The sequence below is a fragment of the Gymnoscopelus braueri genome (genome assembly GCF_963280865.1).
Source record: "Gymnoscopelus braueri genome assembly, chromosome: 16".
Lineage (NCBI taxonomy): Eukaryota > Metazoa > Chordata > Actinopteri > Myctophiformes > Myctophidae > Gymnoscopelus > Gymnoscopelus braueri.
In genome coordinates, this window is record NC_137616.1 from 44,059,803 (window position 1) to 44,084,420 (window position 24,618).

Consider the following 24,618-nt stretch of genomic DNA (forward strand, 5'->3'; position numbering starts at 1 on the left):
TGTTTTGTGCCAGGATTTTGTGTTGTTAAATGTTTCAAAACATGTTCTAAATATTCCACATTTTATTGCAAGAGTTTGAAAATAGCAGATCTACAAGCTCACAACGCGTCGCATAGGTTTAGTACTCATGTGGCTTCTTTTGGGCTTGTTTTCCTATATATGGTTGCTTGTTTCTCTCACAAGATATGGCAACAGTGGTTGGAAAGTGCAGGGGATTGCCCCAGGGATTTTCTATGGTAACTGGAACAGGGAACAGTATTACTGTTCCAGTATAACTGATCCAGTATTTATTTATTTTGTATTTCCCATCAGTGGTGGTCGTGGAAGAAGTGGGCTACTCTCTCTCCTTTTTTTACTTATTAAATTAGTAGCAATACCACAATGTAAAATACCAAGTAAAAGGCCTGTATTCCAAGTATTAAGTACAAAAGTATTGGTATCAAATCTAAATTTATCGTTGTTTAATACAATCAGATAGGATTTTTCCGTTTCATGAATGGGCTGTCAATGGAGCTTCTTGCATCTAGACAGTGGCGTAAAATAACTATACATTTAGTCTGTACTCAAGTACAATTTTGAGGTACTTTTACTTTACTGAAGTATTTCCAATTGTCTATACTTTTACTTCTACTCCACTACACCTCAGAGGCAAATTTTGTACTTTTACTCCACTACAATTATTTTAAAACTTTAGTTACTAGTTACTTTTCAGATATAAATTATAAATTATTACATTATAAAACATACATTAACCACTTTAGCCCTGTTTTATACATAGGCTATTTGAAAATAGCCGATCTACAAGCTCACAACGCGTCGCATCGCAACGCATTGTGAGCTTGTAGATCTGCTATTTTCAAACATTTTAGTACTTTTACTTTTGGTACTTTAAGTACATTTTGATACCAATGCTTTTGTACATTTACTCAAGTAAATTGTGAATTCCTGGACTTTTACTTGTAAGGGAGTACTTTTACATTGCAGTATTGATACTTTTACTTAAGTAAAACATTTGAGTACTTTTTCCACCACTGCATCTAGGGCCCTAGTAGTGTTACAGTGAATAACATTTATGTGCAGACAATGACAAGGGAGAAATAAATGTTATTTTTGAAAATCAGTTTATTAGAATTACTTATAATTCATTGTAAGTTTGTTTTTTTCAGAGCACAAAGCTTGACACTTTAAGGGTGAAAGTAACTAACAAAAACTAACTCTAACTTTAAAGAGTCCATTTCAACTGGTAACAGAGGAACACAATAAAACAGAGGATTCACTTAAAGAAACATAAAATGACCATCATCAGTAAGAGACCACCAGTTTGATATCCATAGAGAACCCAAGTCTGTCATCACTGCCGCTAGAGGCCACTATCTCCCTGGGTAATTTTTTTCCATTGAAAATACCATAAGGTCTCAATATCATCGTGGCATATAAGAACCGTGTTCCCAAAATAATTAACGAATGAGCCTGGCAATTTTACTCCTATGGATGGATATGGACATGAAGCATCAACAGACGGTGAAAAAGTACTTATTTATCCAAATAATAATTTTCTCCAAAACACAGACATTATCAAATGTAACTCAATATCATAAACGATACTCATACCTGACAGAATCGGCAGACTGATTTGTTTATTTTTGGAACAGTTCTTACATGACAAGATGCTAAGATCACCCAATGGTATTTTCAATAGAAAAAATACTTCCGTGACCCAGGGGATAACAGGGTGAAGTCAGGACTTCCATACTCTATATATGGCCACAGACCACCATTTGATACATTTCTGGGTCTGGGCACCCTCTCTACACTGTAAAATCCACAGTGTTGACAAATTTGTAAACTCTCAGTAACAATTTAGACACCTGGTGGTCCCTGGACCAGACATCTAAACACCAACAGTAGAGAACCATCATTAATATCCATCAAGAAAGTAGCAAAATTAATGAAACGGCAATGCAAAAACATGTAGCACCAAAGTGGAAGAAATAAAGACTGTATGGACAAATTATCAACACCAAGTGGATTTCACAATGAGTCGACAGTATAAAGAGATGGAAAAAATCACGCAGTTCAGAACTGTATATCACAGTGAAAGAAAATATTTATGTATGATTATACGTCTGCCTTTTAATATTTTTCACCCCAATTTAATAGTTATGCCGATTAATTCCTCCCCACACACACATGTGGGTTGTCTACAAGTTGTATCCTACTGGCTCACCTACCAATGAGGAGCCCCCACCGGGAGCTTGTAGATCTGCTATTTTTGAAAGTCGATTAATTTATTAAAATACGATTTTTATTATCAATGAAATAGTTTGTTACATGCCTAACCCAGTGCAACACTCCCCTCTTTCACCAAATGTAACCATCACTAACCATTATTAGCAGCATTATGATAAGCAAATACTGTAATTGATCAACAATTGATAAGACAATAGATACGATTATAACAATTTATTATTGACAACTTGTCGATTGCCGATTACTTTCCGTTTTTTTCTTAAATTGTTTTTATTATATTTTGACACTAGCTTTGGCAGTGTAAACGTATATTTTTTCATGCCAATAAAGCTCCTTTGAATTGAATTGGACTGGATGAACGATCAAGCTAGGTGTTGAAGAGCACTTTGTTTGGACCTAGTTGTATCCCATACCTGAATGTGCTTACAGTAGATATACTAATCTGTACAGATAAGTGATAAAAGGATAGCCCCTCGGCCTAAACCGTCACACAAAATGTCCATTTATAATCCACTGAGTTGTGCATGTCAAATTGACTATATAGAAAGTGTTGTCAGACATACAAACACACAACTAGATCATTAAAATATGTTCCGAAATTCAAGTTCTACACTGAAAAAACATGTTTATCAATTTTGATGCGACAGAAAAATGCCAAAATGTTTAGGTGGCTAACAGCTTTTCTGAAAAAGTAGGCCATAAGCATTATGCATTATTCATGCCAAGTTTGGTGCTTTTATCACAAAGTGAACGACTTCTCTAATTGGCCGCACGTGTTCCGGAGTTACACTGATCTTCCCAGGTAGCATTTTCAGAGAGAAAGTGTGAGTGCAAATGTATGGAAAGAGTGTGTCAGTGAAAGTGTGTGTGAAGGTGTGTATGTGTGTGTTAGTATCAGCATCAGAGAATGACAGCTTTCCTTTATTCCAGTCCAGCTGGACTCTGATCTTCTGAGGTTTCTGCTTCACTGAGAGTTTAGTGACTGACTCTGGTTCGGAGCATGCTGTGTATTTACCTTCATAGAACCCTATTCTCCAGAATTTACCCAGTCCACTTCCCTTCCTCGGAAAAGACTCCGCTAAAACGCCCAGCATCCAGTTACTATTGTCTACAACCTCAACATCCCAGCTGTGAGTCCCTGAGTTAAAGCCCTCAGAACCCAGGACAAAGGGAAAGATGTCAAACCTCTCTGGGTTGTCAGGTAGCTGCTGTCTTCCCCCCCATCTCACACTGGACAGATCATCAGACAGGATGAGTCTTGGATGGGCAGTGCTGGGGTCCAGAATGACAGGAGTGTAGGAGACGATGTCCTTCATCTTGTCCCAGACTCTGAAGGTCAGGTTGCCCAGGTGTTTGACCATGTCTATCCCTGAGACCAGCTGTGGGTCCTGCAGTGTGAGTAGTGTGCCCATGTGTTTGACCATGTCTATCCCTGAGACCAGCTGTGGGTCCTGCAGTATGAGTAGTGTGTCGTTGTGCACCTCCTCTATGATAGAGGAGGAGTAGACTATGGCTCTGATGTTGTTTGAAAGGGTTAATATGTCTCTGTTCAGACCCTCAATCTTCTCCTTCATCATCTGACTCTTCTGCTGCTCCTCCTCCCTCAGTGCAGTGATGCTGGCCTCCTCTTCCTCTTGTAGAAACTGATGCATCTTCTTAAACTGGTCTTTAATCTGGCTCTCTATGTGCCAGAACTGGGCCTTAATGTGCTTTGCTGTTTGGTCACAGGTTGCTTTAACTTTAACAAAGACCTTCAGTTTCTCCTGCAAAGGCTTCAGTGATTTCTGGGCTTCCTCCAGAGCAGCTTCATCAATGGGTCCGAAATTGTGGTTAGTGTGGTTTTCTGAATGAACATACACTGGCTGTTTCCGACAGAAGACTTTCTCTGAAGTTCTCTGACGTTTTGAAGCTCTCTGATGTCTCTCCTGTATTAAGGCCTCACACAGGTTCTTCAGAACCAGGTTACAGGGTGGATTACCTGTTGAATGTATTTTCTTACAAACTGGACATTCATTTATTCCCTTCTCTCTCCACCTATTCTGAAGACATTCTTTACAGAAGCTGTGTCTACATGACAGGAGAACAGGATCTTTAAAGATGTCACGACACACAGGACAGGAAAAAGCGTCTTCTGGAAGAGACGACGTGGAAGCCATTTAGTGTCTGAGTGAAGCTACAAACACTCTGCTCAATACAGGAAGTCAGTCAGTGGTGGTAACACTTCCTCAAGAATGTTCCCTGAAGTTTACTTTCACTGTGAATCCTAGTTCTTGTTGAAGTCCATTCAGCTGACAGAGTCAGCAGGTTCCAGTGGTCTGGGTCAGTATTCCCTCCGGTAGCTGTGTGAAGACAGTCTGTTCTCCTCACTGGAAGTTGTGGGTTTGATCTGAAGGTCAATCTTATCGTCTCAGATGTGTCTGGCAGCCAGGGAGCGGAGCTTTGACACACCACCACAGACCTGTTTCAAGTACACACACACACACACACACACACAAACAGACAGACATACACACACAGACAGACAGACAGACAGACACACACACACAGACACACCATGAATTTCATAATTTTTTTTTTGGGGGGGGGTATTTTTTGGGCTCCCCAGTGTCTCTTGTACCCCAAAAAATATATTTTTTTAACATTCAGTCATTCATTCTCATTTCAGAGATTTTCAGAATGGGCGTGTCTGAACAGGCCATTCCAGAATGGCAATGCAAGTGACATCACTTGCCTTGCCATTGCATTGATGATGGCCAGACAGAATTGCTCAGTAGCCCCCCCCTGCCCAAAAGGACGTTTTGGTATTGCAGCTGAAAGTGCTGTATAAGCCAGAGACAATTGACTTGGGATGAGTATATCTGAGTGATGATTTAGGCTCAAACCTTTTGAAAAAGGTTTGAGGGACATACACCATATGATATTAAATATCAAATATATTTTTTAAATTCATGGTGTAGATCCTTTAATCTAATACAAACAACGTATGCACCACACATATTGAATTGGTTGAATGAGATGTATCATTCAACAATGCTGTCTACATAACTGAAAAGCTTCTCTCTATGTTTTTTGCCTGTAGGCATATTATCATATTGTTCTACTGAACACCATTGCTGAGGTAAAAAAAAAGGGAAAAAGTGGTTTGATATTAAAGTGAATGAGGACACTAGAAAGCTAGCCTGGTAAAGCCCCTCCCTCCGGAAAATCTCATTTCCATTTGATTTCAGGAAGGAGTCTGGCACGAGGGCTTATTTGGCTTTTTGGTAAAGCCCATCGTTCTGTGAGTGACAGCGAAAGTTGGCCAATCAGGTGGCGAGTTCGAGGTGGTCAGATCTGAGTGCAGCCGACGGCAGCCATTGTTTTCAGTCTGCTGTTTTTAGTTTCCGTTTTAAAACTTGAAAACGCTCTCAAACGTATTTTTTGATGCACGGAATTTACTTTTAAGATATCGTTCGGATAGAATTTAACTTCATATATGTGGTCAATTAATCATGACAGAGCCTATTCAAAAATGAGAATTCAGAGAACCGGCAGGGGCGGGCAGTGACACGCATGTATCCGATTAAGGCAACCTATTTTGGGCATGGCCGTCTCAAAAGTCCCGTTGCGTCACATCGGTCTGGAGGTGGTAAAAACAGACTGCTGATTGGCTGAGGGGGAACAACTGCTGATTGGCTGAAGGGGTTGTCAGTCAACGGTATTACTCCCGCCCAACTCCAGCCCACAGTCAAAAAAGGTTCTCATGCCAGACTCCTTCCTGAAATCAAATGGAAATGAGATTTTCCGGAGGGAGGGGCTTTACCAGGCTACTAGAAAGCTGCCATCTGATATGCGTTGGAGTTGTATTGATCATCAAGGGGAAAAGTGTTCCATGTATTAACCATGCTAACTATCCACTGTCCTGCATCAGGAATGGACACAGATGGTGTCACTGGAAAAATAAACGAAGACAATATTTCATTTTCATGGTAACGTGTTGTCAGCTTGTCTATATCTGGTGTATTTGTCAAGTGAGCAGTGTAAATACCAACCTCTGTGTTTACTGTGTTGTCTCAGGTAGGGTTGGGATCCTGTAGGATTTTAACCATTGCGGTTCATTAACGATTCCCTCTCAAAGGTCTGATTCCTTAACGGTTCCCTTTAACAATTCCTATATTTGGAAATAAAAATAAATCAGCCTTCATTAAAAAAAAAGAAAGAAAATGCAATCATACATACAGTATTGCATACATATTATAGTGGTTCTCAAGGTGAGGTCCAGGGACCCTCTGGGTTACTTGAGGGGGTTACAAATGGACCCTAAGTTACAGGTCTGTAACTCTGAAAGTGTACAAATGGACCTGGAAGGGTCCTTTTTGTTCCATGTGTAAACTCTCAAGTTATAGTGGGGCCTTGAAACTAAAAAGTGAAAGAACCAGCAGACATGAAGTCCACATACCAGCTCTGACAGTGTGAAACGCTCCCTAATGTGATGGAACTGACTACGGTTCCTCAATGTTGGGTCCGGTTCCTCTGGTTCCAGATCCAACCCTAGTCTCAGGGGGTCAGGTAAGGTTCAGCTGTGTTGAACAGGATTCTAAATCAAACACAGAAAAAAATAAAATAACTCAGTTCTTCTCTTAACTCTAATACTTGAATCCTTGTTTCTGATAGGCTGGAAGATGTGCATTAAAGGAATACTTCAACCAAAAAATATATAATAATCCAATAATTGAGTACTTGCTTGATTCAGTATTTAGATATTTGATATTCATTTTATCAGACTTCCTATACAAACCCATTGTAACTTCAAACTTCATTTTAACCATGATAGATTCATCAGAAACACCCGTCCTTGGTTCTGGTGACTGATATATTGTCCTAATAAGTGAGGGGGCCGTGTTTTTAAAATCTTTTTTTTTTGTTCAATGATGAACCAGACACAAGGACAATAAGTTGACAGTTATTTCCCCCAAGGCCATAATACCTTCCACCAAAAGATGACATTCATAAGTTTGGATGTAAAACAAGTGTCCCCACACACACACACACAGTATATTCTATCAATAGAGCACAGAAGTCATGACGTCACTCGTTCATCCCCTGGGTCGTAAAGTAATTTCTCTAATGGAGAATAACATTGGGTCATCATAGAATCGTCTCATATAATAATTGTGGTCCATAAATAAACAAACTGTCTCGGCGATATTGTCAGGGAGGAGGCTCTGTATCGTTTATGAATGATAGTCAGTCACTTATATTTGATACAGTCTGTTTCTGGCAAAAATGTTACTAATTCGGCGGAAGTAACATTAGCGTTTTCTCACACGTCAGTTGATGCTTCATAATCCATATGAGTCAACCCCCCGGGGTCATTTGTTTATTTTTGGAACACAGTTCTTATTTGACGCGATATTAAACATCTCTATGAGAATTCAGAATGGGGGGCACCGCGACCCAGGTAGGATGTGTAAATCACGTCAGACTTCAGTGCTCTATACATATTAGTGTAATAAATAAGTGTCAAGTCTTACTTTACTTACTTTACTCACTTACTTAAGTTTCATAAACTACAGTATGTTCTTCATGTTGGATGTGTTGTTGTTGTTAGTTGCTGCAGGACGCCGCCATTACAACGTGATGACGCACGCACGCCACGCAGCAGTCCTTGATTGAGTCAGTCACATACGACACAAGCTAGGAAGCCAATCAGAAGCATGCAGGGGCGGGGCCTCGAACCAGTGTTGCCATGTCGGCTTATTATAAGCGACTTTGGGCTTCCTTTTCTGTAAAGTTGCTTGGAAAAAAGTGGTAGTTGCGGGGTGCGGTTTTTTGGGCTTGTTTCTAAAATTGACTTGCTTATTTTGTGTTGTGAAAATGTTTCAAATAATATTCCACATTTTATTGCAAGACTGAATATAGCAGATCTACAAGCCCACAACGCCCCAAATAAGCCCTCAAGGCTTGTTTCCATTAAGGTCCTGTATTCAATTCATCGAAACATTTAAAGACGAACAATAATATACAGTAATTTGCCAAAACATCATATATACGAGTAGTAATAAGAAAGAAAGATATGTACAGTAAACAGTTGGTGGTGGTGGTGGGGGGGGGGGGGTGATAAGCTTAGACGAAATGACATTGGATGAGCGCTGCTAGTCTCCTCAGTGTGTTCCTACTGAGAATTAACATACTCTACCATACATATTGGACAAAATTACCATACAGATTGGACAAAAAAACTATACACATTTATGCAAGGTTGAATTCAGATTTAAGCCCCATTGACTTCCATTCTAAATGGCTGATCACCCCTAAAATAATAAAAACACCCAAATTCACGACCTCACTATAAAACCATCTTTAAATTAGGATAATTAATCTATAGTTAGACTTTAATGTGGAATGCAGTCCCATTACACATCATTCTACCAACTCATTTAAATGACTATACAAAAAAAAGCAGCAAACAGGAAAGTTCAGCTTGACTCATTGTTTTGAGATTTTTTGCTCTTTTTATTGTCTTGTTTTCCTATTCATTTCCTTCCTTATCATAATCCATCCCTTTCATTGTATTCATCCACATCACTGGATTTATTTATTCTTTACATTTTGCAGGACAAGAAATCAGTCTTTTTGATGACTATGGTTTTAAAACATGTTGGTATTATTTATGTCCTCTTTATAATAGATAAAATTAAAACAGTATTAGTATATTAAATTGATACATCTTATAGTAACAGACAGAGAGTTAAGACTTAATAAGGAAATTCATAGAGTGGCATTGAATAAAGGCATCAAAGGCACTGTGATCAAGTTTGAACTCGTTATTTCAACAGGAACATTGACACATTTTGACACAAAGAGTCTTCATCAGGGTATAACATTAAAGACAGGTTTACAGTATTTAAAACAAGGTTTAGAGTATTTAAAACAATGTAAGGTAAGGTCAAATACTAGTAACTGTCCACTTAAAGAACTCTTAAACTGATATTATAAACAAACACAGGTGCAAACAAATAAAATTGCAACCTCATACTTGAACAGTTAGTTAACAGAGGAACACAATAAAAGCAAGAATTCCCTTAAAAAAACGTAAATGACCAACATCAGTAAGTGTTCAATAGAAACAACTCTTCCATGGAGACCAACAGCGATCCATCATTCTAAACCCTTTTCACTTCAGAGACCACCCGTTTGATGATCATTTGGCCACGGACGGACCTCCATTTGATACCCTTTCTCCTCCTTCATTCCTGACCAATCTACACTATAGACAATCGATAAGAGACACTAGAGATGTCTAACCATGTTGTTACACTGATCTTCTCTGGTAACATCTTCAGAGGGAGAGAATCATCTTGAGTGTAAATGTATGGAAAGAGTGTGTCAGTGAAAGTGTGTGTGAGGGAGTGTATGTGTGTGTTAGTATCAGGATCAGAGAATGACACCTTTCCTTCATTCCAGTCCAGCTGGACTCTGATCCTCTGAGGTTTCTGCTTCACTGAGAGATTAGTGAATGACCTTGATAACCCTTTGCCTGCTTTGTATTTACCTTCCTTTAACCTTATACCCCACATTTCATCCTGTGCTTTTCCCTTTCTCTCTGCTAACTCTGTTAACACACCCAGCATCCAGTAAGTATTGTCTCCAACCTCAACATCCCAGCTGTGGGTCCCTGAGTTAAAGCCCTCAGAACCCAGGACTAGGGGAAAGGGGTCAAACCTCTCTGGGTTGTCAGGAAGCTGCTGTCGTCGTCCTCTCGATCTCACACTGGTCAGATCATCAGACAGGATGAGGTATGGATGGGCAGTGTTGGGGTCCAGAATGACAGGTGTGTAGGACACAATGTCCTTCATCTTGTCCCAGACTCTGAAGGTCAGGTTGCCCAGGTGTTTGGTCACGTCTATCAGTGGTCCTGAGTCCAGCTGTGGGTCCTGCAGTGTGAGTAGTGTGTAGTTCTGCAGGAAAGAGATGTGTTCAGCTCTCAGCTCCTTCTCTATGGCTCTGATGTTGTATAAAAGGGTTGATATGTCTCTCTTCAGACCCTCAATCTTCTCCTTCATCATCTGACTCTTCTGCTGCTCTTCCTCCCTCAGTGCAGTGATGCTGGCCTCCTCTTCCTCTTGAAGAAACTGATGAAGCTTCTTAAACTGGTCTTTAATCTGCCTCTCTGTGTGCCGGGCCTGGACCTTCATGTGCTCTACTTTTTGGTCACAGTTTGTTCTAACTTTAACAAAGACCTTCAGTTTCTCCTGTAAAGGCTTCAGTGATTTCTGGACTTCCTTCTTGTGATCCAGAGCAGCTTCATCGATGGGTCTGAAAGTGTGGTTGGTGTGTTTTTCTGAATGAAGACACACAACACACACTGGCTGTTGACATTCCTGACAGAAGAGTGTGAGTTTCTCTGCATGTAGACTGCATAGATCTTCAGACCCTGATGAAGTTCTCTGACGTTTTGAAGTGCTCTGATGTCTCTCCTGTACTAAGGCCTCACACAGGTTCTTCAGAGACAGGTTACAGGGTGGATGATCTGTTAAATGTATTTTCTTACAAACAGGACATTCATTTATTCTCTTCTCTCTCCACCAATTCTGAAGACATTCTTTACAGAAGCTGTGTCTACACGACAGGAGAACAGGATCTTTAAAGATGTCATGACACACAGGACAGGAAAAAGCTTCTACTGGAAGAGACGACGTGGAAGCCATTTAGTGTGAGTGAAGCTACAAACACTCTGCTCAATACAGGAAGTCAGTCAGTGGTGGTAACACTTCCTCTAGAATGTTCCCTGAAGTTTACTTTCACTGTGAATCCTGGTTCTTGTTTCATTCAGAGTCAGCAGGTTCCAGTGGTCTGGGTCAGTATTCCCTCCGGTAGCTGATGTGAAGACAGTCTGTCCTCCTCACTGGAAGTTGTGGGTTTGATCTGAAGGTCAATGTTATTGTCTCAGATGAGTCTGGCAGGGAGCGGAGCTTTGACACACCACCACAGACCTGTTTCAAGTACACACACAGACAGACACAAATTAACAAATTATCTAATACAAACAACGTATGCACCACACATATTGAATTGGTTGAATGAGATGTATCATTCAACAATGCTGTCAGTGCAATAACTGAAAAGCTTCTCTCTATGTTTTTTTGCCTGTAGGCACATTATCATATTGTTCTACAGAACACCATTGCTAAGGTAAAGAAAAGAAGGAAAAAAAGTGGTTTGATATGATGAAGTGAATGAGGACACTAGAAAAATCTGATATGCATTAGAGTTTTATTGATCATCAAGGGGAAAGGTGTCCCTTGCATTAAGCATGCTAACTATCCACTGTCCTGCATCAGGAATAGACACAGATGGTGTCACAAAAAAAGAAGACAATATTTCATTTCATGGTAAGGTGTTGTCAGCTTGTACATCTGGTGTATTTGTCAAGTGAGGAGAGTAAATACCAACCTCTGTGTTTTTCCCTCTCAAAGGTCTGATTACTTAACGGTTCCCTTTAACGATTCCACGATTGGAAAAATAATAATAAATATAGCTGCAAGCAGCGATAATACGGGGCCAGTGAATAGAGAGAGAGAGAGAGAGAGAGAGAGAGAGAGAGAGAGAGAGAGAGAGAGAGAGAGAGAGAGACGGATTAGATTGAAGAGAGAGAGAGACGGAATAGATTGAAGAGAGAGAGAGAGAGAGACGGAATAGATTGAAGAGAGAGAGAGAGAGAGAAACGGAATAGATTGAAGAGAAAGAGAGAGAGAGAGAAACGGAATAGATTGAAGAGAAAGAGAGAGAGAGAGAGAGAGAGAGAGAGACATGGAAACGGAATAGATTGAAGAGAGAGAGAGACATGGAAACGGAATAGATTGAAGAGAGAGAGAAAGAGACATGGAAACGGAATAGATTGAAGAGAGAGAGAGAGAGAGAGAGAGAGAGAGAGAGAGAGAGAGAGAGAGAGAGAGAGAGAGAGACAGACATGGAAATGGAATAGATTGAAGAGAGAGAGAGACATGGAAACGGAATAGATTGAAGAGAGAGAGAGACATGGAAACGGAATAGATTGAAGGGAGAGAGGGAGAGAGCGAGAGAGACATGGAAACGGAATAGATTGAAGAGAGAGAGAGAGACTTGGAAACATAATAGATTGAAGAGAGATGGAAGCGGAATTGACATCTCAACCTATTGCCATTAACAGGAATCGAACCCTGAACCTTCGGATTGACAAGCTGCAACACTACCTATAGTGCTATAGCTTTGTACAGGCTGAGGTTGTCTGTTGAAGATAAAAGTGAACCAGTGAAAGCAGCCGATCTACAAGCTCAGAAACACGTTGCTATCTGAAAAGTTTTGAGATTGTAGATCGGCTATTTTCAGAATGAACTATGTCATACATTGAAAAGACATACTCTCAAATAAGCATTTCAGGTTATCTTTAACAATTGCACTTGCATTAATTGACACAATCATGTTGTGTGCAATGCAACTTAAATGAAGTCTGCATCAAGTGGGGCTTGAACTGGCAACCTTGAGGTTCTAAGGCACACACTTAAGCGAGAATATTGAACCAACAGACCTGACCTGGTGAATATGAGAGAGAGAGAGAGAGAGAGAGAGAGAGAGAGAGAGAGAGAGAGAGAGAGAGAGAGAGAGAGAGAGAGAGAGAGAGAGAGGACATTTTACATCCTGCCAAGTGAAAAGCAACATGTGGTTTCACAGTGTCTGAATTAAATATTAGATTGTAATGTCTTAAAAAATTGCACATGCATTATTTGATGCAGTCATGTTTTGTGCGATGCAATTGAAAAGTGGAATGACCCACCTACAGACAGAGCCAGATAGAGTGAGAGAAACAGACAGCTCAACCTATTGCCATTGACAGGAATCAAACTCTCAACCTTCAGACTCACAGAATGAGACACTACAAGTAGTGCTATAGCTTCATCCAGGCTGAAGTTGTCTGTTGAAGATCATACACTTTTGCCTTCTGTCATGAACCAAGCCCCTGTTTCACTAACACTAAGATCACTCGTTCACAAACCATTTACCAATAGAGAAATTGTATGTCTCCTCGAAACCGAAACCAGTGAAAGCAGCCGATCTACAAGCTCACAAAACGTTGCTATCTGAAAAGTTGTGAGATTGTAGATCGGATATTTTCACAATGAAGTACGTCATACATTGAAAAAACATACTCTCAAATAAGCATTTCATGTTATCTTTACCGTTTGCATATGTATTCATTGATACAGTCATGTTTTTTGCAATTCAACTTAAATGAGTCTGCATCAAGTGAGGCTTGAACCGGCAACCTTGCGGTCGTGAGGCACTCGCTTAAGGGAGAAGCCATTGGACCAACAGACAAGAACCTGTGAAAAAGGAGATCACACAGATGATACAGTTTCACGCAAATAGCTGAAAAATCCTGGGTTTAAGTGTTTTTCAAACTGCTCAAAATTGCAGACAATCTAAGGGCGGAGCTTACTGGTTAACGTGATACATGTGTTCCTCATGAGTCAAGGCACATGTGTAAGCAGGTTTAATGGCTGTCGGCCAAACGAGGCATGACTTTTGCCTGTTTAAAGTTTGCATTTAAAAAAAATCGCTATAGCGCCCCCTTTGACCAATTGGAGTAAGATTGGTTTCAGTGATATTTGGAATGACCCTCAACATTACCGCAAAGTTTCAAAGAAATGTGAGTCTGCATGTATGTGTTAGGGGCAGATGAATAATTGTCATAAAACTGCAATATTCATTGGCTCATTAAAGCTTCATTTTTTCACTTATGGAAAATCTTTTGCATCAGTTTTTCGGCATAGGCATAGGCATAGGTTCAAAGTTCATGTGTAAAACGTTTCGTGCAGATTACTAAAAAATCCCAGGAGGAGATAGGTTTTAACTGTTTTTCATATTATTCAAAATGGTGGGAGATCTAAAGGTCAGAGGTCAAAAGTCAGAGTGTGAAAGTTGTTGATCATGAGTAGACGCATATGTATATTGAAGTTTCATGGCTGTAGGTCAAACAGGGCATGAGTTGTACCTGTTCAAAGTTGGCATTTTGCTATAGCGCCACCTTTTGACGAAAGATTGTGAGAATTATTTCTTGATAGTTTTTCATGACCATCTACCATATGGCCAAGTTTCGTAAAAAGCGTATGCACGGTTCAGCCAGAACTGCGAAAAGTGGCAGAAGAAAAAAGAGGGCAACATTAAAACAGGTCCAGAGCTGAGCTCTGGCCCCGTAATAATCAGCCTTCATTAAACAAATTCAATCATACATACAGAGAGAGAGAGAGAGAGACATGGAAACGGAATAGATTGAAGAGAGAGAGAGACATGGAAACGGAATAGATTGAAGAGAGAGAGAAAGAGACATGGAAACGGAATAGATTGAAGAGAGAGAGAGAGAGAGAGAGAGAGAGAGAGAGAGAGAGAGAGAGAGAGAGACAGACATGGAAATGGAATAGATTGAAGAGAGAGAGAGACATGGAAACGGAATAGATTGAAGAGAGAGAGAGACATGGAAACGGAATAGATTGAAGGGAGAGAGGGAGAGAGCGAGAGAGACATGGAAACGGAATAGATTGAAGAGAGAGAGAGAGACTTGGAAACATAATAGATTGAAGAGAGATGGAAGCGGAATTGACATCTCAACCTATTGCCATTAACAGGAATCGAACCCTGAACCTTCGGATTGACAAGCTGCAACACTACCTATAGTGCTATAGCTTTGTACAGGCTGAGGTTGTCTGTTGAAGATAAAAGTGAACCAGTGAAAGCAGCCGATCTACAAGCTCAGAAACACGTTGCTATCTGAAAAGTTTTGAGATTGTAGATCGGCTATTTTCAGAATGAACTATGTCATACATTGAAAAGACATACTCTCAAATAAGCATTTCAGGTTATCTTTAACAATTGCACTTGCATTAATTGACACAATCATGTTGTGTGCAATGCAACTTAAATGAAGTCTGCATCAAGTGGGGCTTGAACTGGCAACCTTGAGGTTCTAAGGCACACACTTAAGCGAGAAGCCATTGGACCAACAGACCTGACCTGGTGAATATGAGAGAGAGAGAGAGAGAGAGAGAGAGAGAGAGAGAGAGAGAGAGCGAGAGCGAGAGCGAGAGAGAGAGAGAGAGAGAGAGAGAGAGAGAGAGAGAGAGAGGACATTTTACATCCTGCCAAGTGAAAAGCAACATGTGGTTTCACAGTGTCTGAATTAAATATTAGATTGTAATGTCTTAAAAAATTGCACATGCATTATTTGATGCAGTCATGTTTTGTGCGATGCAATTGAAAAGTGGAATGACCCACCTACAGACAGAGCCAGATAGAGTGAGAGAAACAGACAGCTCAACCTATTGCCATTGACAGGAATCAAACTCTCAACCTTCAGACTCACAGAATGAGACACTACAAGTAGTGCTATAGCTTCATCCAGGCTGAAGTTGTCTGTTGAAGATCATACACTTTTGCCTTCTGTCATGAACCAAGCCCCTGTTTCACTAACACTAAGATCACTCGTTCACAAACCATTTACCAATAGAGAAATTGTATGTCTCCTCGAAACCGAAACCAGTGAAAGCAGCCGATCTACAAGCTCACAAAACGTTGCTATCTGAAAAGTTGTGAGATTGTAGATCGGATATTTTCACAATGAAGTACGTCATACATTGAAAAAACATACTCTCAAATAAGCATTTCATGTTATCTTTACCGTTTGCATATGTATTCATTGATACAGTCATGTTTTTTGCAATTCAACTTAAATGAGTCTGCATCAAGTGAGGCTTGAACCGGCAACCTTGCGGTCGTGAGGCACTCGCTTAAGGGAGAAGCCATTGGACCAACAGACAAGAACCTGTGAAAAAGGAGATCACACAGATGATACAGTTTCACGCAAATAGCTGAAAAATCCTGGGTTTAAGTGTTTTTCAAACTGCTCAAAATTGCAGACAATCTAAGGGCGGAGCTTACTGGTTAACGTGATACATGTGTTCCTCATGAGTCAAGGCACATGTGTAAGCAGGTTTAATGGCTGTCGGCCAAACGAGGCATGACTTTTGCCTGTTTAAAGTTTGCATTTAAAAAAAATCGCTATAGCGCCCCCCTTTGACCAATTGGAGTAAGATTGGTTTCAGTGATATTTGGAATGACCCTCAACATTACCGCAAAGTTTCAAAGAAATGTGAGTCTGCATGTATGTGTTAGGGGCAGATGAATAATTGTCATAAAACTGCAATATTCATTGGCTCATTAAAGCTTCATTTTTTCACTTATGGAAAATCTTTTGCATCAGTTTTTCGGCATAGGCATAGGCATAGGTTCAAAGTTCATGTGTAAAACGTTTCGTGCAGATTACTAAAAAATCCCAGGAGGAGATAGGTTTTAACTGTTTTTCATATTATTCAAAATGGTGGGAGATCTAAAGGTCAGAGGTCAAAAGTCAGAGTGTGAAAGTTGTTGATCATGAGTAGACGCATATGTATATTGAAGTTTCATGGCTGTAGGTCAAACAGGGCATGAGTTGTACCTGTTCAAAGTTGGCATTTTGCTATAGCGCCACCTTTTGACGAAAGATTGTGAGAATTATTTCTTGATAGTTTTTCATGACCATCTACCATATGGCCAAGTTTCGTAAAAAGCGTATGCACGGTTCAGCCAGAACTGCGAAAAGTGGCAGAAGAAAAAAGAGGGCAACATTAAAACAGGTCCAGAGCTGAGCTCTGGCCCCGTAATAATCAGCCTTCATTAAACAAATTCAATCATACATACAGAGAGAGAGAGAGAGAGAGACATGGAAACGGAATAGATTGAAGAGAGAGAGAGACATGGAAACGGAATAGATTGAAGAGAGAGAGAAAGAGACATGGAAACGGAATAGATTGAAGAGAGAGAGAGAGAGAGAGAGAGAGAGAGAGAGAGAGAGAGAGACAGACATGGAAATGGAATAGATTGAAGAGAGAGAGAGACATGGAAACGGAATAGATTGAAGAGAGAGAGAGACATGGAAACGGAATAGATTGAAGGGAGAGAGGGAGAGAGCGAGAGAGACATGGAAACGGAATAGATTGAAGAGAGAGAGAGAGACTTGGAAACATAATAGATTGAAGAGAGATGGAAGCGGAATTGACATCTCAACCTATTGCCATTAACAGGAATCGAACCCTGAACCTTCGGATTGACAAGCTGCAACACTACCTATAGTGCTATAGCTTTGTACAGGCTGAGGTTGTCTGTTGAAGATAAAAGTGAACCAGTGAAAGCAGCCGATCTACAAGCTCAGAAACACGTTGCTATCTGAAAAGTTTTGAGATTGTAGATCGGCTATTTTCAGAATGAACTATGTCATACATTGAAAAGACATACTCTCAAATAAGCATTTCAGGTTATCTTTAACAATTGCACTTGCATTAATTGACACAATCATGTTGTGTGCAATGCAACTTAAATGAAGTCTGCATCAAGTGGGGCTTGAACTGGCAACCTTGAGGTTCTAAGGCACACACTTAAGCGAGAAGCCATTGGACCAACAGACCTGACCTGGTGAATATGAGAGAGAGAGAGAGAGAGAGAGAGAGAGAGAGAGAGAGAGAGAGAGAGAGAGAGAGAGAGAGAGAGAGAGAGAGGACATTTTACATCCTGCCAAGTGAAAAGCAACATGTGGTTTCACAGTGTCTGAATTAAATATTAGATTGTAATGTCTTAAAAAATTGCACATGCATTATTTGATGCAGTCATGTTTTGTGCGATGCAATTGAAAAGTGGAATGACCCACCTACAGACAGAGCCAGATAGAGTGAGAGAAACAGACAGCTCAACCTATTGCCATTGACAGGAATCAAACTCTCAACCTTCAGACTCACAGAATGAGACACTACAAGTAGTGCTATAGCTTCATCCAGGCTGAAGTTGTCTGTTGAAGATCATACACTTTTGCCTTCTGTCATGAACCAAGCCCCTGTTTCACTAACACTAAGATCACTCGTTCACAAACCATTTACCAATAGAGAAATTGTATGTCTCCTCGAAACCGAAACCAGTGAAAGCAGCCGATCTACAAGCTCACAAAACGTTGCTATCTGAAAAGTTGTGAGATTGTAGATCGGATATTTTCACAATGAAGTACGTCATACATTGAAAAAACATACTCTCAAATAAGCATTTCATGTTATCTTTACCGTTTGCATATGTATTCATTGATACAGTCATGTTTTTTGCAATTCAACTTAAATGAGTCTGCATCAAGTGAGGCTTGAACCGGCAACCTTGCGGTCGTGAGGCACTCGCTTAAGGGAGAAGCCATTGGACCAACAGACAAGAACCTGTGAAAAAGGAGATCACACAGATGATACAGTTTCACGCAAATAGCTGAAAAATCCTGGGTTTAAGTGTTTTTCAAACTGCTCAAAATTGCAGACAATCTAAGGGCGGAGCTTACTGGTTAACGTGATACATGTGTTCCTCATGAGTCAAGGCACATGTGTAAGCAGGTTTAATGGCTGTCGGCCAAACGAGGCATGACTTTTGCCTGTTTAAAGTTTGCATTTAAAAAAAATCGCTATAGCGCCCCCCTTTGACCAATTGGAGTAAGATTGGTTTCAGTGATATTTGGAATGACCCTCAACATTACCGCAAAGTTTCAAAGAAATGTGAGTCTGCATGTATGTGTTAGGGGCAGATGAATAATTGTCATAAAACTGCAATATTCATTGGCTCATTAAAGCTTCATTTTTTCACTTATGGAAAATCTTTTGCATCAGTTTTTCGGCATAGGCATAGGTTCAAAGTTCATGTGTAAAACGTTTCGTGCAGATTACTAAAAAATCCCAGGAGGAGATAGGTTTTAACTGTTTTTCATATTATTCAAAATGGTGGGAGATCTAAAGGTCAGAGGTCAAAAGTCAGAGTGTGAAAGTTGTTGATCATGAGTAGACGCATATGTATATTGAAGTTTCATGGCTGTAGGTCAAACAGGGCATGAGTTGTACCTGTTCAAAGTTGGCATTTTGCTATAGCGCCACCTTTTGACGAAAGATTGTGAGAATTATTTCTTGATAGTTTTTCATGACCATCTACCATATGGCCAAGTTTCGTAAAAAGCGTATGCACGGTTCAGCCAGAACTGCGAAAAGTGGCAGAAGAAAAAAGAGGGCAACATTAAAACAGGTCCAGAGCTGAGCTCTGGCCCCGTAATAATCAGCCTTCATTAAACAAATTCAATCATACATACAGAGAGAGAGAGAGAGAGAGACATGGAAACGGAATAGATTGAAGAGAGAGAGAGACATGGAAACGGAATAGATTGAAGAGAGAGAGAAAGAGACATGGAAACGGAATAGATTGAAGAGAGAGAGAGAGAGAGAGAGAGAGAGAGAGAGAGAGAGAGAGAGAGAGAGAGAGACAGACATGGAAATGGAATAGATTGAAGAGAGAGAGAGACATGGAAACGGAATAGATTGAAGAGAGAGAGAGACATGGAAACGGAATAGATTGAAGGGAGAGAGGGAGAGAGCGAGAGAGACATGGAAACGGAATAGATTGAAGAGAGAGAGAGAGACTTGGAAACATAATAGATTGAAGAGAGATGGAAGCGGAATTGACATCTCAACCTATTGCCATTAACAGGAATCGAACCCTGAACCTTCGGATTGACAAGCTGCAACACTACCTATAGTGCTATAGCTTTGTACAGGCTGAGGTTGTCTGTTGAAGATAAAAGTGAACCAGTGAAAGCAGCCGATCTACAAGCTCAGAAACACGTTGCTATCTGAAAAGTTTTGAGATTGTAGATCGGCTATTTTCAGAATGAACTATGTCATACATTGAAAAGACATACTCTCAAATAAGCATTTCAGGTTATCTTTAACAATTGCACTTGCATTAATTGACACAATCATGTTGTGTGCAATGCAACTTAAATGAAGTCTGCATCAAGTGGGGCTTGAACTGGCAACCTTGAGGTTCTAAGGCACACACTTAAGCGAGAAGCCATTGGACCAACAGACCTGACCTGGTGAATATATGAGAGAGAGAGAGAGAGAGAGAGAGAGAGAGAGAGAGAGAGAGAGAGAGAGAGAGAGAGAGAGAGAGAGAGAGAGAGAGAGAGAGAGAGAGAGAGAGAGAGAGAGAGAGAGAGAGAGAGAGAGAGAGAGACATTTTACATCCTGCCAAGTGAAAAGCAACATGTGGTTTCACAGTGTCTGAATTAAATATTAGATTGTAATGTCTTAAAAAATTGCACATGCATTATTTGATGCAGTCATGTTTTGTGCGATGCAATTGAAAAGTGGAATGACCCACCTACAGACAGAGCCAGATAGAGTGAGAGAAACAGACAGCTCAACCTATTGCCATTGACAGGAATCAAACTCTCAACCTTCAGACTCACAGAATGAGACACTACAAGTAGTGCTATAGCTTCATCCAGGCTGAAGTTGTCTGTTGAAGATCATACACTTTTGCCTTCTGTCATGAACCAAGCCCCTGTTTCACTAACACTAAGATCACTCGTTCACAAACCATTTACCAATAGAGAAATTGTATGTCTCCTCGAAACCGAAACCAGTGAAAGCAGCCGATCTACAAGCTCACAAAACGTTGCTATCTGAAAAGTTGTGAGATTGTAGATCGGATATTTTCACAATGAAGTACGTCATACATTGAAAAAACATACTCTCAAATAAGCATTTCATGTTATCTTTACCGTTTGCATATGTATTCATTGATACAGTCATGTTTTTTGCAATTCAACTTAAATGAGTCTGCATCAAGTGAGGCTTGAACCGGCAACCTTGCGGTCGTGAGGCACTCGCTTAAGGGAGAAGCCATTGGACCAACAGACAAGAACCTGTGAAAAAGGAGATCACACAGATGATACAGTTTCACGCAAATAGCTGAAAAATCCTGGGTTTAAGTGTTTTTCAAACTGCTCAAAATTGCAGACAATCTAAGGGCGGAGCTTACTGGTTAACGTGATACATGTGTTCCTCATGAGTCAAGGCACATGTGTAAGCAGGTTTAATGGCTGTCGGCCAAACGAGGCATGACTTTTGCCTGTTTAAAGTTTGCATTTAAAAAAAATCGCTATAGCGCCCCCCTTTGACCAATTGGAGTAAGATTGGTTTCAGTGATATTTGGAATGACCCTCAACATTACCGCAAAGTTTCAAAGAAATGTGAGTCTGCATGTATGTGTTAGGGGCAGATGAATAATTGTCATAAAACTGCAATATTCATTGGCTCATTAAAGCTTCATTTTTTCACTTATGGAAAATCTTTTGCATCAGTTTTTCGGCATAGGTTCAAAGTTCATGTGTAAAACGTTTCGTGCAGATTACTAAAAAATCCCAGGAGGAGATAGGTTTTAACTGTTTTTCATATTATTCAAAATGGTGGGAGATCTAAAGGTCAGAGGTCAAAAGTCAGAGTGTGAAAGTTGTTGATCATGAGTAGACGCATATGTATATTGAAGTTTCATGGCTGTAGGTCAAACAGGGCATGAGTTGTACCTGTTCAAAGTTGGCATTTTGCTATAGCGCCACCTTTTGACGAAAGATTGTGAGAATTATTTCTTGATAGTTTTTCATGACCATCTACCATATGGCCAAGTTTCGTAAAAAGCGTATGCACGGTTCAGCCAGAACTGCGAGAAGTGGCAGAAGAAAAAAGAGGGCAACATTAAAACAGGTCCAGAGCTGAGCTCTGGCCCCGTAATAATCAGCCTTCATTAAACAAATTCAATCATACATACAGTATTGCTATACATATTATTATAGTGGTTCTCAAAGTGAGGTCCAGGGACCCTCTGGGTTACTTGAGGAGGTTCCAAATGGACCCTTACAGGTCTGTACTCTGTAACTCTGAAAGTGTACAAAAGGACCTGGAAGGGTCCTTTTGGTTCCATGTGTAAACTCTCAAGTTATAGTGGGGCCTTGAAACTAAAAAGTGAGAGAACCAGCAGACGTGAAGTCCACATACCAGCTCTGACAGTGTGAAACGCTCCCTAATGTGATGGAACTGACTGCGGTTCCTCAATGTTGGGTCCGGTTCCTCAATGTTGGGTCCGGTTCCTCTGGTTCCAGATCCAACTCTAGTCCCAGGGGGTCAGGTAAGGTTCAGCTGTGTTGAACAGGATTCTAAATCAAACACAGAAAAAAGAAAATATTTCAGTTGAATCCTTGTTTCTGATAGGCTGGAAGGTGTGCATTAAAGGAATATTTCAACCAAAAAAACTATAATAATCCAATAATTGAGTACTTGCTTGATTCAGTATTTAGATATTTGATATTATTCATTATATCAGACTTCCTATAAAAACACATTGTAACTTTAAACTGCATTTTAACCATGACAGATTCATCAAAAACACCCGTCCTTGGTTCTGGTGACTGATATTGTGCTAATCAGTGAGGGGGCCGTGTTTTTAAAATCTTATTTTTTTTGTTCAATGATGAACCAGAAAATAAAACAAGAGTTCCTTGATCTGCTTCCCTGACTCCCAGACACAAGGATAATAAGTTTACAGTTATTTCCCCCAAGGCCATAATACCATCCACCAAAGGATGACATTTCATAAGTTTGAAAGGATGACATTTCACACACACACACACACACACACACACACACACACACACACACACACACACACACACACACACACACACACACACACACACACACACACACACACACACACACACACACACACACACACAGTATATTCTATCAATATATATTAGTGAAATAAGTGTCAAGTCTTACTTTAAGTTGTCCTATAAGTTTCATAATCTGCAGCATGTTCTTCATGTTGGATGTGTTGTTGTTGTTGTTGCTGCTGCAGGACGCCGCCATTACAACGTGATGACGCAACAGACGCACGCACGCCACGCAGCAGAACTTGATGGCTAGGAAGCCAATCAGAAGCATGCGGGGGCGGAGCAGTTGGAACCAGTGTTGCCATGTCAGCTTATTATAAGCGACTTTGGGCTTATTTTTCTGTAAAGTTGCTTGTAAAAATTGGTGGTTGCGGGGTGCGTTTTTTGGGGTCTGGGCTTGTTGTTTCTAAAGTGTACTCGCTTATTTTGGCTTGCTTCTACATTTTTTAAGTATTATTTAAACTAGTGATTCTCAAATAGTTTTAATGAAAATGTTTTGTGCCAGGATTTTCTGTTGTTAAAATGTTTCAAAACATGTTCTAAATATTCCACATTTTATTGCAAGAGTTTTTGAAAATAGCAGATCTGCAACAAGCTCACAACGCGTCGCATGGGTTTAAAGTGCTCATGTGGCTTCTTTTGATTTGATTTCCCCAGGGATTTTCTATGTTAACTGGAACAGGGAACAGTATAACTGTTCCAGACAGTATTTATTTTGTATTTCCTGGTGGTCGTGGAAGAAGTGGGCTACTCTCTCTTCTTTTTTTTTTCCAACTTATTAAATTAGTAGCAATACCACAATGTGAAATACTAGGCCCAAGTAAAAGGCCTGTAGGTATCCAAGTATTAAACTTACAAAAGTATTGGTATCAAATCTAAATGTATCGTTGTTTAATGCAATCAGATAGGATGTCAATGGAGTAACTAAGTACATTTAGTCTGTACTTAAGTACAATTTTGAGGTACTTTTACTTTACTGGAGTATTTCCAATTGTCTATACCTTTACTTCGACTCCACTACATCTCAGAGGCAAATATTGTACTTTTACTCTGCTACAATTATTTGAAAACTTTAGGTACTACTAGTTACTTTTCAGATATAAATTATTACATTATAAAACATACATTAACCACTTCAGCCCTATTTTATACCTATAGGCTATTTGAAAATCTACAAGCTCACAACGCGTTGCGATGCAACGCGTTGTGAGCTTGTAGATCTGCTATTTTCAAACATTTTAGTACTTTTACTTTTGGTACTTTAAGTACATTTTGATACCAATACTTTTGTACTTTTACTCAAGTCAATTTTGAATTCCTGGACTTTTACTTGTAAAGGAGTACTTTTACATTGCAGTATTGATACTTTTACTTAAGTAAAACATTTGAGTACTTGTTCCACCACTGCATCTAGGGCCCTAGTAGAGTGTTACAGTGAATAACATTGATGTGCAGACAATGACAAGGGAGAAATAAATGTTATTTTTGAAAATCAGTTTATTGGAATGACTTATAATTCATTGTAAGTTTGCTTTTTTCAGAGCACAAAGCTTGACACTTTAAAGGGTGAAAGTCACTCTAGCCAAAAAGTCAAGATGAAAGAATACGTAATATTCCACTTTAAAGAGTCAATTTCAACTGAGGAACACAATAAAACAGAGGATTCACTTAAAGAAACATAAATGACCATCATCAGTAAGAGACCAACAGTTTGATATCCATAGAGAACCCAAGTC

At 39.9% G+C, this 24,618-nt stretch overlaps 1 protein-coding gene across 1 annotated transcript; it reads right to left on the reverse strand.

Annotated features, from left to right (window-relative positions):
• Window positions 1-1,152: 1,152 nt before the first annotated feature.
• On the reverse strand, window positions 1,153-23,088 carry LOC308102994 (uncharacterized protein). The gene is made up of 4 exons (XM_080452850.1): window positions 22,989-23,088; window positions 22,206-22,363; window positions 9,501-11,225; window positions 1,153-4,400 (listed from the first exon to the last, which is right to left on the reverse strand). Exons 3-4 carry the CDS (start codon window positions 10,938-10,940, stop codon window positions 2,967-2,969), a joined length of 2,874 nt encoding a protein of 957 aa, XP_080308976.1. The 5' UTR covers window positions 10,941-11,225; window positions 22,206-22,363; window positions 22,989-23,088; the 3' UTR covers window positions 1,153-2,966.
• Between the last annotated feature and the right edge of the window lie 1,530 nt (window positions 23,089-24,618).